Source organism: Chiloscyllium punctatum, chromosome 17, assembly GCF_047496795.1.
Source record: "Chiloscyllium punctatum isolate Juve2018m chromosome 17, sChiPun1.3, whole genome shotgun sequence".
NCBI lineage: Eukaryota > Metazoa > Chordata > Chondrichthyes > Orectolobiformes > Hemiscylliidae > Chiloscyllium > Chiloscyllium punctatum.
The window spans coordinates 53,357,803-53,374,013 of record NC_092755.1 but is presented as its reverse complement, the minus strand read 5'-3'; the positions used below and the strand labels follow the sequence as shown (position 1 = coordinate 53,374,013).

Below are 16,211 nucleotides of genomic sequence, written 5' to 3'. Positions count from 1 at the left end.
CTCATAAACCTTATCAAGTTCTTTGAGGATGTGACTAGAAAAGTTGATGAGGTTCGAGCTGTGGATAGGGTGTAAATGGACTTCAGCAAGGCATTTGATAAGGTTCCCCATGGTAGGCTGATTCAGATGGTCAGGAGGAATGGGATACAGGGGAACTTAGCTGTCTGGATACAGAATTGACTGGCCAACAGAAGACAGCGAGTGGTAGTAGAAGGAAAATATTCTGCCTGGAAGTCTGTGATGAGTGGTATTCCACAGGGCCCTGTCCTTGGGCCTCTACCTGTTTGTAATCTTTATTAATGACTTGGATGAGGGGATTGAAGGATGGGTCAGCAAGTTTGCAGACGACACAAAGGTTGGAGGTGTCGTTGACAGTATAGAGGGCTGTTGTAGGCTGCAGCGGGACATTGACAGGATGCAGTGATGGGCTGAGAGGTGGCAGATGGAGTTCAACCTGGATAAATGTGAGGTGATGCATTTTGGAAGGTCGAATTTGAAAGCTGAGTACAGGATTAAGGATAGGATTCTTAGCAGTGTGCAGGTACATAGATCTCTTAAAATGGCCACCCAAGTGGACAGGGTTGTTAAGAAAGCATATGGTGTTTTGGCTTTCATTAACAGGCGGATTGAGTTTAAGAGTCATGCGATCTTGTTGCAGCTCTATAAAACTTTGGTTAGACCGCACTTGGAATACTGCGTCCAGTTCTGGTCGCCCTATTATAGGAAAGAAGTGGATGCTTTGGAGAGGGTTCAGAGGAGGTTTACCAGGATGCTGCCTGGACTGGAGAGCTTATCTTATGAAGAGAGGTTGACTGAGCTCGGACTTCTTTCATTGGAGAAAAGCAGGAGGAGAGGGGACCTAATTGAGGTATACAAGATAATGAGAGGCATAGATAGAGTCGATAGCCAGAGACTATTTCCCAGGGCAGAAATGACTAACACGAGGGGTCATAGTTTTAAGCTGGTTGGAGGAAAGTATAGAGGGGATGTCAGAGGCGGGTTCTTCACACAGAGAGTTATGAGAGCATGGAATGAGTTGCTAGCAGCAGTTGTGGAAGCAAGATCATTGGGGACATTTAAGACACTACTGGACATGCATATGGTCACAGAAATTTGAGGGTGCATACATGAGGATCAGTCGTTGGCACAACATCGTGGGCTGAAGGGCCTGTTCTGTGCTGTACTGTTCTATGTTCTATGTTCTAGGACTACTGCACTGTTCTCTCATTAGAGAGAGATAACTGGTCTGATTTAAAACAAAAACATAAATTGCTGGGGAAACGCAGGAGGTCTGACAGCATCTGTGGGAAGAAACCAGATTTAAAGTTTCCAGTCCGGTGACTGTTCACCTGAACTTCACCACCTTCTGGATCTCCTCAAAATCAATATTCTGCTCTGTTTGCACAGTCGATACTTCAGAGTATTTCAGTGTTAGAATGTGAGCAAATTCTTTTCCTCTTCACTTTGAAACCCAATTTCACTTTAAAAGCTTTCATATTAGGAAAAAAAAACTCTTTCACAAGTACACTCTTATTGCAGCTGATATTATGTTTATTTAAGTATCCCAAGATATTCATTCCAACTTTTGCACCCAGTTGGGATTCTTTAATTCAGGCAAATCTTTTTCTTTGCACTGCATTGTCAGAAGGATGCAATTTTCATCTCAAGGCTCCCTCACTTGCTGCAATACATTTCCTCGACTAAACAGTGGTCATTTGTATGACAGAGTAAATCCTGGTGTTTGCTTTCAGTGGCTTCAAGAAGGGATGTATTGCAAGATAATTAAACTCCCCCATCTTTATATAGTTCACTGTTGTCACCGCTGTGCAAGTAACATGATCGATGCCCAAGATCATCTGATATATAAAAAAAATGCAGAAAAATGACACTCAGGAGCATTTCCCTTTATTTTGTCCTCAATTGTTATGATATTGCAGTCCCATGTTCCTAACTGTGCTCTGAGTTCATCTGCTTTCCCGTTAGGCCTCTTGCATTGAAATAAATGCAGTTTAATTTACCTATTCTCTGCTTTGTTTCTGCCTGCCCTGACTGTTTGACTTGCTTCTTTTACCAAGTGTACAAGTCTCAAACTGATCTCTTTCCTCACTATCTCCCTGGGTCCCACCCCTCACCTTACTAGTTTAAATCTTCCCAAGCAGGTCTAGCAAATCTCCCTGCTGGTATGTTAGTCCCCTTCCAATTCAGGTGCAATCCATCCTCCTTACAGAGGTCACTTCTACCCCAGAAGAGATTCCAATTATCCAAAAATGTGAACCCTTCTCCCCTGCACCAGCTGTCAGCCACCCATTCATTTGCTTCTATCCTCCTATTCCCACCCTCACTAGCTTGTAGTACTGGGAATAATCCAAATATTCCTACCTCCAAAGATCTCCTTTTTAAATTACTGCCTAACATCCTATATTCTCTCTTCGGAATCTCATCCCTTTTCCTTCCTGTGTCATTCGTTCCAATGTCGTTAGTTCATAATTTTAATAAATGACTTGGATGGGAATGTAGGATGTGTGATTAGATTAGATTAGACTCCCTACAGTGCGGAAACAGGCCCTTTGGCCCAACCAGTCCACACCGACCCTCCGAAGAGTAACCTACCCTGACCCATTTCCCTCTGACTAATGCACCTAACACTATGGGCAATTTAGCATGGCCAATTCACCTAATCTGCACATCTTTGGACTGTGGGAGGAAACCGGAGCACCCAGAGGAAACTCACGCAGACACGGGGAGAACATGCAAACACAACACAGACAGTCTCCCGAGGCTGGAATCGAATCTGGGACTGTGAGGCAGCAGTGCTAACCACTGAGCAACCATGCTGCCCCAAGTGAGGCAGTTAGTAAGTTTGCAGAGGCATCAAAATTGGAGGTGTTGGGACAGCGAAGAAGGTTACCTCTGAGTACAACGAGATCTTGATTGGGTGAGCGAATGGGCCGAGGAGTGGCAGATGGAGTTTAATTTAAATAAATGTGACGTGTTGCATTTTGGAAAGGCAAATCAAAGAAGGACTTATATACTTGATGATAAGGTCCTGGGAAGTGTTGCTGAACAAAAAAGACCTTGGAGTTCAGGTTCATAGTTCCTTGAAAGTGGAGTCAGAGGTAGATAGGATATTGGAGAAGGTGTTTAGTATGTTTTCCTTTATTGATCAGTTCGTTGAGTATAGGAGATGGGAGGTTAATTTGCAGCTGTACAGGACATTGGTTAGGCCTCTTTTGAAATATTGGGTGCAATTCTGGTCTCCTTCCTTTAGGAAGGATTTTGTGAAACTTGAAAGAGTTCAGATAAGACTTACGAGGATGTTGTCAGGGTTGGAAGTTTTGAGCTATAGGGAGAGGCTGATTAGGCTGGCGCTGTTTTTCCTGGAGCATCAAAGGCTGGCAGGTGACCTTATAAAGGTTTATAAAATCATGAGGGGCATGGATAGGGTAAATGGACAAGGTCTTTTTCCAGGAGTGGAGGAGTTCAGAACTAGAGGGCATACGTTTAGGGTGAGAGGGAAAGATATAAAAGATACCTCAGGGGAATATTTTTCATGGAAAAGATGTGTGTATGGAATGAGCTGCCAGAGGAAGTGGTGGAGGCTGGTACAATTACAACATTTAAAAGGCTTCTGACGGTCCAGGGAAAATAGCCCCAGTTTATTCAGCCTCGCCATACACCTCAAACTTTCCAACACTGGCAACATCCTTGTAAATCTTTTCTGAACGCTTTCAAGTTTCACAACATCCTTCCTTTAACAGGGAGAGCAGAATTGAATGCAGTGGCCTAACCAATGTCCTGTACAGCTGCAACATGACCTCCCAATTCCTTTATTCAATGCACTGAAACACTGACTTCACTATTCCGTATACCTGCAATTCTACTTTCAAGTCAAGGAACTATGAACCTGCACTCCAATGTCTCTTTGTTCAGCAATACTCCATTAACTGTATAAGTTCTGCCTTGATTTGCCTATTCCAAAATACATCACCTTACACTTATCTAGATCAAGCTCCATCTGCCATTCCTTGTGATCAATGTCCAATTGTACTCTGAGGTAACCTTCTTCTCTGTCCACTACACCTCCAAGTTTGGTGTCATCTGCAAACTTTCTAACCGTACCTCCTACGTTCACATCCAAATCATTTATGTAAATGATGAAAAGCAGTGGACCCACTACTGATCCTTGTGGCACACTGCTCTCTTACTTTTGAGCCAGTTCTGTATCCAAATGACTTGTTGTCCCTTTATTCCATGTGATCTAACCTTGCTAACCAGTCCACTATGGGGAACATGGGGAACTTTGTCGAACGCCCTACTGAAGTCCATATAGATCACATCCATCGCTCTGCCTTCATCAATCCTCTTCGTTACTTCAAAAAAACTCAATCAAGTTAGTGAGACATGATTTCCCATGAAGAAAGCTATGTTGACTATTTCTAATCAGTCCTTGCCTTTCCAAATATATTTAAATCCTGTGCCTCAGGATCTGTGGAACTAATAACTGCAGATGCCTGTGGTGACCAAGTCATTGAATCTATTTGAGACAGTGATAGTTAGATTCTGATTATGAAGATCAAAGATTATGGGGAGTAGGCAGGAAAATGTGCTTGAGAAACATGTCAGCCATGATCGAAAGGTGGGATAGACTCGATAGGCCAAATGGTTGTATTCTGCTCTTACATTTTATGGTCTTATACGCTATTCACCACGTCTTCCACCTTGTAAAGGTTTTGAATCAATGTAAATATACAGACCTGCCAGTCCATTGACTGAAAATACTGGTTGTATTTTGCAAGATGCCTGGCAATGCTGGCTTCAGCTGTAGTCCTATTCAGTCTTGTCAGAAGTAACCTTCCCAAAAGTTTTTGAAATGATGCTGCTTCCAGATTTGACCCCAAATTTGTGTGATTTTGTTTAAATATGGTTGTTTATATTGGCCTTTCTACCTTATTGAATTGGGAATGATGATTTGGCCTGCTTGACACATCACCTCCCCATCTTCTTCCCATAGCGAAAAATGGGAATAGACTCTATATCTCATCACTAAGTTGATTTTTTTAGCTTTGTAGTTGGCTATTTCTTCTTTTACTGAAATTTAAAGAAAAATTAAAGTAATCTTTATTTGCAAGGAAAAACATGGCACTCATGATACTTCTCTTTCTCATCTGAATAAAGCTGTATGTAGTGTACTGACTACACACATTAAAAATAATTTCAAGATGATCAGTGCTGTATATAGGCCTGAGATGATTAATACTGTTTGAATGTCATAGCCACAATCCACTGTGGTTGGTGTCATGAATATTGGAGAAGAGAATAACAAAGGAACGTTGAAATAAGTTAGATCTAATACCAGTTCTTCCAACATCTGTAATACTATCTATATCCATGCACCATATATACTGTTGCAGAGCTGCAGTAAGCTCTGCTTTGTTTACTTCAAGAGATTCTTCTGGTTCGACCAGGAAGTGACTATCCTCAGCCACATTAAATCACACTGTCCATGGAGAAGGATACACCTAGAGGGTATTGATGGCAGAACATAAAATGTAGCATTCAGCTTCCACCTCCACAATCATTATATTCAATGTTTCCCATTTGACAGTATTAATTACAAAAAAAATGTGGTTTATACTTGACAGTTTTATTGAAAAAAAAAGATTGTCCAAAAGTGGATAAAGAAGAGGTGGTGGACAAGTGGTGATGTCAGCGGAATAGTAATCCTGAACCTGAGACTAAAGTTCTGGAAGATGGTGAATTTCGAATTCAACAAGTTCACTGATGTCCTTTATGGAACACAATCTGACGTTTTAAGTTAGTCTGACTGGCATCTGATTCTACAACAATGTGGTTGACTTCTGGGCAATTGGGAATGGGAAATAAATACTGACTTGAGTCAATGACACCCACAACCCATTTTTTTAAAATGAATGATTCTGAGTACTTTGTCAGGACACTGGGGCACAAATTGCTAGAGAAACTCAGCGAGAGAAAAACAGTCAACGTTTGGAGTTTATTCTGCTTGTTCTTGAATTGGGGATAAGACTTTGCCCACCCTCCGCCACTAGCGGCGTCGCTGAGTTCACAGGCCGCAGCCGCCTGCTGATTCTGGAGTGTCCAATCAGAGCCCGGGGACACCAGACCGTCCAATCGGAGATTGGATGTATGAGAGCTGAGATTATGATTGGTTGTTATAATGTTCTTATTTTGATTGGTGGGTCTTCATCACAAGGTGCCTTGTTATTGGGTGACTGTCACGTCTGACAGTTTTCCGTTCGTTGATTGGCAAGTATGCTGCGGTTTGTCTTATTGGTCAGTCCTCGCCGTAGCGGGCTCGCTGATTGGTGGGTTGCCTGGCGGCGCGGGGGTTCTTGGGGCGGGGGTGGCCTGGCCTCCTCCCTTCCTTTCCGTCCCGGAGCTCGAGGTGAGTGTGAGTTCTGTGGGCCGCGGGAGAATCCATCGTAGGCCCAACTCCCCACTCTCACTGTGACCGTCATCCCACTGGGCGAGGCAGCCCACCTGGCGAGGCCTTCAGCCGGGGAGAAGTCACCTGGCTGCCCCGGCGGGACAGGCGGCTCGGTGGCTGCTGGGCCCCGGTTCCTTACACGTGTCATAGTCCGCCTGAGCTGAGGGGGACGGAGATCCCCCGTGGGCCTATTGTGTAAAGCCTCATTCATCATCCGTTCCCGGTGCATGTTCTAGCCCGTTTTAAATAAAGAACTTATTGCATGTGTCCCTCCCCAACTCAGCAGATTGGAAGTGGTTACCGTCCTGGCTTTGAACTTTGCTGAAAGCGATTCGCCCGGTTGCAAAAGCCCGGTTTTGCTTCAGTTATACAAATCACTGTTGAGACCCCGATTGGTCTCCTTAATTAAGAAAGAAATGCCTTGGAAGCGGTTTGGAGAAGGTTTATGAGACCTGGGACGAGGTTGGGTCCCGTAGATGGAAGAGTTAGATGGGCTAGGCTTAAGTCGACTGGAGTTTGGGGGGGTCTTGATTGTCGCTTACAAGATTCTGAGGGGTTTGACAGGATGGCTGTGGGAAAAGGAATTTCACCATTGGGAGAATCCAAACTAGGGATTGCGGTGTAATACTAATCAGTCACCCATTTAAGGCAGAAAATTAGAATATTTTTCTCAAGTGCCATCAGTCTTTGCTACTACTGCGTTTTGAGGAAGAAAATGTCAGAGCCTTTGAATATTTTTAAGACTGAGTTTGATATCTTTTTGATAAGAGGGCAAAAGATTACCTGAGAGTAGGCAAGAATGTGGAGTTGAGATTGCGATCAGATCAGCCATGGTTTTATTAAATGATGTTAAAAATCACACAGCTTTGTCCATCCCAGTCCCAACATTGGCACCTCCATATCTTTATTAAATGATGACATTGGCTTCAGGGGGAGGAAGTGACCTTCTAATGGACCTTGGGGGAATGGGTGATGAATAAGGCTTTGTTTGATTAGCTATAGACAAGGTTGAGGTACAAGGGTTATGAACTTGTAGTTCAGTGACATGTTTGAGGAGCAAGTGAACCTTGACAGTGAATATAGAGATGTGAAAATTATAGTAGGGGATATTTCAAACCAATCAGATTTTGTCTTTCTTGAGCATCTAGTAACACTTGCAAAAAATATTGGCCTTTGATAGGGGTTCTTCGCTCGGCCAATTTGGTTTGGGAAATTAAGCTACTGTTGAAGTATTTAAATGATTTTTGTAATAATTGTATAATCTTTTAAATGTTGCTTTTCTGAAAAATAAATTCACTTCATATTTTCTTGTGAACTCTTGCCTCGTTATGCTTTTGTTTTCATTGTCCTGCAGTAAAATCTTGTCTTTAAACCGGTCTGTGGCAATCCTTGGAAGCACGTAAAGATGCCCAGGGAAGACAGAGCTACGTGGAAGTCCAACTATTTTTTGAAAATTATTGTGAGTATAGTTTTATCATTAACTGTCTCAATAAATTGTTTTCCTTGCTGTCTTAGCAATGTTGCATGAAGCATTGGCAAGAGATTTCTTAGAGCTGTCACAATTGAGGTGAAATGGCAGTCTTATCTAACGCTGTAATTTAAAGTGATCAGGCCATATCTGATAGAGGTGCATTAATTAACTTGCTGACCTATCAAAGTCAAACTGCAAGAAACATAAGATGTTAAACGATTTTTGAAATATAGATGCTGTGCTCGCGTGAAGACAATGCAAGCGGATACTTTTTTTCAACAAATTGTATAATTGTGTCATAACATTAAGATATTTTGAGGCTTTAAATGCAGTATAATGTTTTCAATCTACTGTTCAGGTGTAAATCACTACTGACTGGATTTTATCCATTGGTCCTTACCCTGTTCTGTCAAACTGCCATTTTAATGTGTTCAAATTATGTTGACCCTGAGTTACAGTTTTTGATGTGATTCCATCCAGTTTTCCCCACTAAAGGTGTGATCATCTGTGCAATCGTGTGATGGATGTGATGAGGCAAGCATTTGCTGTCTGACTTGAGATCTCAGTAGAAGCATTGCAGTTAGGTAACCTGACAGCTTGGAGCTGGGAACAAGGTAAAGAGAGGGTTTTGACCTCCACCAGCTTAGATGATGGATAAAGACAAAGTGCGTTATAGTTAGTGACAATATTTAGAAGCATTTGTGTGAGATCTCAGTGTGTAACAGGACCACGGTGGTAACTGTTAAATTGAGTATCACACACTGACCATTTCTGACGAGCGAATGTACCCATCTTTTTATGATCAACAAGTTACAAATGCTGAATTCCCCACCATCATCAATTAAGGAGTTAATTGAATGGAAACTTGACGAGACCACCTGAATAAATGCTGTTACTACAAGAGCAAACCGGAGACTGAGAATTCTGAGAAGTAACTCACTTCCTATCTTCCCAAAATGCGTCTTACCATCTACAAAACACAGGTCAGTCATGTGGTGGAAGATTTGATTTCCCAGGGTGAGGTGCAGAATCCTTGAGGGTCAGCACGATGCAAGACAAAGTAGCTGACTCGACTAGAACCTTATCCACCAATTTAAATGTTGACTTCCTGCACCATTTACAGTGTCACCAGCCTACATATTTCACAAAGGGCATCAGACACATGGGGACACCACTGTCTAGAATCTCTCACCATCCTGACTTGGATCCATCTTGCTGTCTCTGAATGTAAATCCTGCAGTCCCTTTCCTAACAGTACTGAACGTGTGCCTAGGTCACAGGAATTGGAACACTTCAAAAAGAGATGGCTTACCACCAGCTTTGAGTGTATTTCAGGATGAAGAATAAATGCTAGTGATACTTGCATCCTGTACATTTCGGAAATAGGCCCTTCGGCCTGACCAGTCCACACTGACCCTCAGAAGAATAGCCCACCCAGACCCACTTTCCTCTGACTAATGCACCTAGCACTAAGGACAATTTAGCATAGCCAATTCACCTATCCTGCACATCATTGGACCATGGGAGGAAACCGGAGGAAACCGACGCAGACACAGGGAGAATGTGCAAACTCCACACAGACAGTCGCCCGAGGCTGGAATCGAATCTGGGACCCTGGTGCTGTGAGACAGCAGTGCTAACCACTGAGACACCATGCCGCCCTTGAGACATCATTGAGATATGTTCTGAAGCCTCATGGAGCCATTCCTACAAGGGAATTCATGGTTGTTTTTGAGATGTGACTCTTTTCATTTGTTCACACGAATCAAAGTTTCTCGAGATCTGTTCTCTTCTGTATACTTATACTGTATCTGTATCCTCTGTCCAGCAACTGTTGGATGACTATCCAAAGTGCTTCATCGTTGGTGCAGACAATGTTGGATCCAAACAAATGCAACATATCCGGATGTCATTGCGTGGGAAGGCCGTTGTACTGATGGGCAAGAATACCATGATGCGCAAAGCTATCCGAGGTCATCTGGAGAACAATCCTGCTCTGGAAAAGTAAATATTCTGCTAGATTTTTTTTGTAATAGTTATGACAGCACATAAATTGGTATACCTATTTTATATGTGATGTACTAAAATCCAGTTTCTCTTCAGGCTTCTCCCGCATATCCGTGGAAATGTTGGCTTTGTATTCACCAAGGAGGATTTGTGTGAAGTCCGTGACCTGCTGCTATCCAACAAGGTAACATTTTCTTGGGCTGCAGCTGTGATATTTTTTAAATAATAAAAGGAATAGAGTGACTTTGTATAAAGGTAAAGGTTTTACGTAGAAAATATTGAATTTTTTAGCCACTTTTGATTTTTGTTAGTTTATGATTCAATCTAAATGTACCTCAATCGTTCTGTTGATGTAAGAACATAACCAGGAGTAGGCCAAATGGCCCTTCAAGCCTGCTCTGCCTTTCCATGAGACATTGGCTGATCTTATCGTGGGAGAAAGTGGGTGCTGGAGATGAGTCAAAGAGTGAAATGCTCGAAAAGCAGAGCGGTCAGGCAGCATCCAAGGCGCAGGAGAATCAATGTTTTGAACATAACTCTTCATCGTACCCTCAGCTCCACGTACCCACCCTCTTACCGTTACTCTTGACTCCTTTTACTGTTCAAAACATTATCTATCTTAGCCTTAAAAACATTCAGTGAAGAAGCGTCAAATACTTCACTAAGCATGGAATTGCACAAATTCACAACCCTTTGGGTGAAGAGGTATCTCCTCAATTCAGTTCTAAATATCACATTCCTCCTTTCATGCAAATACATTGTAATAGTGGGAGCCTTTAATGCTGGCTAAGTCTATCTCTTGTTTGAACAAGGCTTTGGCAGAATTTATATTACAATATGAACAAATTAAATGTTTTAATTGAAAAATATTGTTGTTTTTCAAATGTGGTCTCAGTTGTTTAATGCCAGATAATCTTGCTTGATTGTTAATAATTCTTTTTGTCTATTTCCCACTAGTGCTGATTTATTGTTTCTTCAACAGGTGCCAGCTGCTGCACGTGCTGGTGCGATTGCCCCCTGTGAAGTTACTGTGCCGGGTCAAAACACAGGTTTAGGTCCTGAGAAGACCTCATTCTTCCAGGCTTTGGGCATCACTACCAAGATCTCCAGAGGTACCATTGAAATTTTGGTGAGTGTTGATAAAGGAATATGTGCACCTCGAAGGTGTTCAATATTTGCAGTTTCCTTTCATCAACAAAATGAACTGACACCATTTCTCTCTCCAGCTAACAGTTTTTTTTAGCTGTTCTACCTATCTTAACAGTTGGCCTGACGATTGATATTTTTGCTTATGTGATATTTCTCAACCTGAGGGTTGTTGTAGTTTAACTAATAGAGCCCTAATTCTTTGAGTTGACTTCTGTTTTTATTGTCGAATGCAACACTGCTTATTGATTATTATATTTATCATTTTACCTGTTGATTAAATGCCAACGAGTTCTAAATGGGATTGTAAGAATTTAACATTGATGTTTGGTAGACAATTTTGAGAATTTATTCACTTCCATCTGTATATTAGTAACCTTCACTAGCTTTTCTTCCAACCTACTGAAATTCTAGTTCCTTTCTCTTAGACTGATGCTGGTTTGTGACTTTGAATCAAAGGCTGTAAAATTACAGTATTTGTTTTCTTCTTGAACCTTGAATTAGTTAGCGCTTTCCTTCACTGTTGATTCTTTTTTGCGTTGTTCTTTGTTGTCCTGACAAATTATTGACTTCTCCTGCAGAGTGATGTACAACTCATCAAGGTTGGTGACAAAGTGGGAGCCAGTGAAGCCACACTGCTGAACATGTTGAACATCTCTCCCTTCTCCTATGGCTTGGTGATCATGCAAGTTTATGACAATGGCAGTGTGTACAACCCTGAGGTCCTGGATATCACTGAAGAAACTCTGCATAAATGTTTCCTGAACGTATGTTGAGCGAAATTGCTAGGATTTTTGTTTGGGATTTTATAAATCACAAAGTCCTTGGTTAAGAGGGTTTTGACACATTATGCAGGTTTAGAGGTTGGCATTGCTAAGTGTCAACTCTCAATATCCTCTCTTCAGCCAGGCTGTTAAATCTTGTGCCACATTCTTTTGATTTCAGTTACAAGGCAGGCATAACTATGCATGAATAAGACTGGGATTTTCAGTATGGGCTAGTATATCCTTGTAATCTCTTTTGTTCAAATTCTGGTCCCAGCAGTACAGTTTTTCTTAATACTGTTAATTGTTTACACAGGGCGTTCGCAACGTGGCCAGTGTGTGCTTAGAGATTGGTTATCCAACCATTGCCTCCATACCACACTCTATCATCAACGGCTACAAGAGGGTGCTGGCTATTGCTGTGGAGACAGACTACTCCTTTCCATTAGCTGAAAAGGTAATGGTCTGTGCTTCAAGTTGAGTGAATGATGTTAGTTGTTAGGCAATATCCTGTGGGATTTTGTGGTACAATGGTGTAATGTCCTTATCTCCGGACCAGAAGGTTCGAGTTCAAGTCCCATCTGCTTTAGAAGTGTGTAATGACATCTCTGAACAGGTTAATTTGAAAACAGCTAGCTGATACCATGATGATATAATAAAAAATGCATTTTGTCTTGATCATGAATCTGGTTTAAAAGGTGGATTGTCTTGGTCAGCATTCCTGCCTGCTTGTATGTACATTTGCATGCAGTAACTGGATTTTTTTTTAAGAAGTTGATTTTCTCCATTTTTTTTCTGACATTAAGGCTCATAATTTCTTCAACTGCCAGCATTTTCTGACCCTTTTTCGTTCTAATCTCAATCTACACTTGATTCTATTTTGTGAACTACTTAATCAAAATCCATCTCTGTGAATGTCTTTATTCCATCCTTTACTATCAGAGCAAGTACTCCTTTTTTTTTGTTCTGCCTTTTTTAAAGTTTTGCATACCCTGGAATATTAATTTCTTCATCTTGGTCATTTTGTAACCATGTCTCTGTAATATCCATTTGATATAAACCATTCATCTCTCTTTTTTTTCCCAGTAATTCATCTGTTGTTGTTGATATTTTGTGCATTCCAAAGTTTCAGTGTTTTTTACTACTTATTTGGACGCATCCTACTTACCCTTATGTTCCTCTATCTTCCACTCTGTTCGTCTTTAAACAAATCACTAAACCATATTATTTTCTACACTCTTCTGTTGCAACATCCAAGTTTCCCTATACTAGACCCTCCTGCCATCCCATTTTTTTTTTGTTTTGCTTCGGTTAAGACCTTATCCACAATCTTTCTTATTTGTTTCACTAGAACGCTGATGAGTGAAGTCCATTTCAATTGAATATAGCTCTGTCTTTCACCACCACTGGTGGTATTAACGAAAGTGGAGTGGAGAAAAGGATTAATGAAATCATCATCAGTATGGAAGTGATATGAAAGGAGCTATATGTTGGCAATAGCCAGGTGTGATGTGCTCCATCCTCTGGTCTTGAACAGGTGGTTAGTGGGGTAGTAAATTTATGTTAATTTCCAAAATTTGTTCCATTATAGATAGGTTCCATCAAACTAGTTAGTGTAACCCCATACCTGTTCAAGAATGGAACTTGGCAGAAAACCAGAAACTAAAAATTATTTAGCTTGAAATTTGTTGTGGGGAACGTTAACTGAAGTTGGATAGTTAAGGTAGTTATAGCCGGAGACTTTGAAAAAGTCAAGGTAATTAGTAAAAGCATAGTTTTGTGAAAGGGAAGTCGTGCTTCGTCACTTTGTTGGAGTTATTTGAAAGAGAAGGTGCTGTGAATAAGGGGTAACCCATTCACTTACTGTCCTTGTCAAATGCCTTTTGAAATTCAAGGTGCCACATAAAAGATCATTGCACAATGTAGCACCTTACTGTGTGGGGGCTAATATAATTGTGTATTAAGGACTTGCTCTATATTTCTGTTCTTATTTAATGCTTTGCTATCTTGTATTTTGTTCAAAAGTAAAACCTGCCAGTGTATATACTTGACATAACATTAGCATAGAAATAAGAGTGACTGCCAGGCAGAAAACAAGAGGGTGCATAAATACATCTCTTTCTGGCATAGTGAAGTTAGTCCTTCAAGGGTCTCTGCTTGAGCCTCTGTTCATATTAGTGATATGGATGAGGGATGCCAAAGGCACAGTAGCTAAATTTATTAATGACACAGCGGTATGTAGAAAATACTTGTGGGCATGGAATGAGACCGATTGAATGATTGGGAAATAAATGAGAATTATAACAGACTAAGTTGTTCACTGTGGCAAGAAGGAGGAAAAAAAATGGTGGATTATTACTTCAACAGAGAATGACTGCAGAATTCCAAGGAGCAGGAAGATCTACAGGAGTGTAAAAAGTTAGGAATTAGTCCAGGGGACTAATGGAATGGTAGCTTTTATTATAACCAGAATGGAACCTGAAAGCAGGGATGTTGTGCTTTGGTTATACAGGGCTCTAGAATGACCACATCTCAGATACAGTATGCAGTTTATTGTCACTTACTTAAGGAAGGTTGTAACTGCGTTGGAGGGAGGTCAGAGGAGGTTTACTAGATTTTACACCCGGAATAAGTGGGTTCAGTTTCAAGAAAAATTGGACAAGTCAGTTTAAAAGAGCACAGGGTGACTTGGTTGAAGAATATAATAACTTGAACAGTCTTGTCAAGGTGGGCATCAACAAAAAAAGTTTCCTTTTGGGGGGTGGGGGTGGCTGCAGTTCAGACCTAGTGGCCCTATTTTAAAATTAGGATGGCCCTTTGAGGACAAAGCTGAAGAATGTGTTTCTCTGAGGTTTGTGTAACTTTGCCTTCTGAGGTAAACAGTTCCAATGGAGGTGGAGATTATTGAATGTCTCTTAGATGGAGATAGGTACATTTTGTTTAGGCATGGAAGCTGAAGATTATCAGGAGCAGATGAGAATGTGGAATTTGAAATAGGAATTGAACAGGCATGCAGTTGAATCGCCTACTTCAGCTCCAAAGTCATAGGTTTATATGTTTGTGAAGCATGCACTCTGTTCTTGGGTAACTCTGGTGTAGATACTGTAGATGTCCTGAGCAGCAAAATACATCAAGTTTTTTGTGTTTTTATTTAAGGCTTAAAACAATTGTAACTTGACTTGAAAAAAAATTTGCATCCCAATTGTTTCTAATTCTACATTCTTGAGAATGATTTTTCTTCTGCTGTTAAACAGAAAAATGTATTGTTTTCAATTTCTCCTCAGACTGACTTTTCTTCAGTTCTGAAAATCCCTCCCGAAAACCTCCACCTCTGCTACTTTCTTCCTTGACGTTGAAATTGGGGTATATTGTTTTGCAATGATTGTGAAAATTCGAACGATAACAGGAAATTGTTCCTCTTCCTTAACAGGTGAAGGCTTACCTGGCTGATCCCTCAGCCTTTGTGGCCCCTGTGGTTGAGGATGCTCCAGCTGCAGCCAAAGAGGAAGCGAAGGAGGTGAAGAAAGAAGAGTCTGAGGAATCAGATGATGATATGGGCTTTGGTTTGTTTGATTAAAACCCAGCTGCTCATTACGAAATGCATCTTTGCAAAATAAAGGAAATTGTTATTAGAAAAGAGTTTGTGGGCTCTCACTTATTTTGGGTTTTATGGTCCCATCAGGTTTTCTCATACAAAAGGAAGCCTTTGGGTTCATCAAGTCTGCACCAGTCAACGAAGATCTGATGACTGTAATCCCTTTTTACAGCTTTGGCCCATTGCCCTGGAATCTGGAAATACAACGCCTTCTTCACTATCCTATCTACCTGTGACTCCACTTTCAAGGAGCTATGAACCTGCACTCCAAGGTCTCTTTGTTCAGCAACACTCCCTAGGACATTACCATTAAGTGTATAAGTCCTGCTAAGATTTGCTTTCCCAAAATGCAGCACCTCTCATTTATCTGAATTAAACTCCATCTGCCACTTCTCAGCCAATTGACCCATCTGGTCCAGATGCTGTTGTAATTTGAGGTAACCCTCTTTGGTGTCCACAACACCTCCAATTTTGGTGTCATCTGCAAGCTTACTAACTGTACCTCTTATCCTCACATCCAAATCACTTATGTAAATGACAAGAAGTAGAGGGCCTAGCATCGATCCTTGTGGCACTCCACTGGTCACAGGCCTCCAGTCTGAAAAACAACCCTCCACCACCACTCTGTCTTCCACCTTTGAGCCCGTTCTCTATCCAAATGCCTAGTTCTCTCTGTATTCTGAGAGATCTAACCTTACTAATCAGCCTCCCATGGGGAACTTTGTCAAACACCTTACTGAAGTCCATATAGATCACATCTAC

The 16,211-nt window shown here is 41.3% G+C and overlaps 1 protein-coding gene across 1 annotated transcript; it reads left to right on the top strand.

Moving 5' to 3' along the window:
* Window positions 1-6,335: 6,335 nt before the first annotated feature.
* Window positions 6,336-15,491, top strand: rplp0 (ribosomal protein, large, P0). Its single transcript, XM_072587144.1, has 8 exons — window positions 6,336-6,424; window positions 7,821-7,925; window positions 9,766-9,941; window positions 10,041-10,128; window positions 10,927-11,073; window positions 11,672-11,857; window positions 12,171-12,311; window positions 15,285-15,491. Exons 2-8 carry the CDS (start codon window positions 7,872-7,874, stop codon window positions 15,429-15,431), a joined length of 939 nt encoding a protein of 312 aa, XP_072443245.1. The 5' UTR covers window positions 6,336-6,424; window positions 7,821-7,871; the 3' UTR covers window positions 15,432-15,491.
* The last annotated feature ends 720 nt before the right edge of the window (window positions 15,492-16,211 follow it).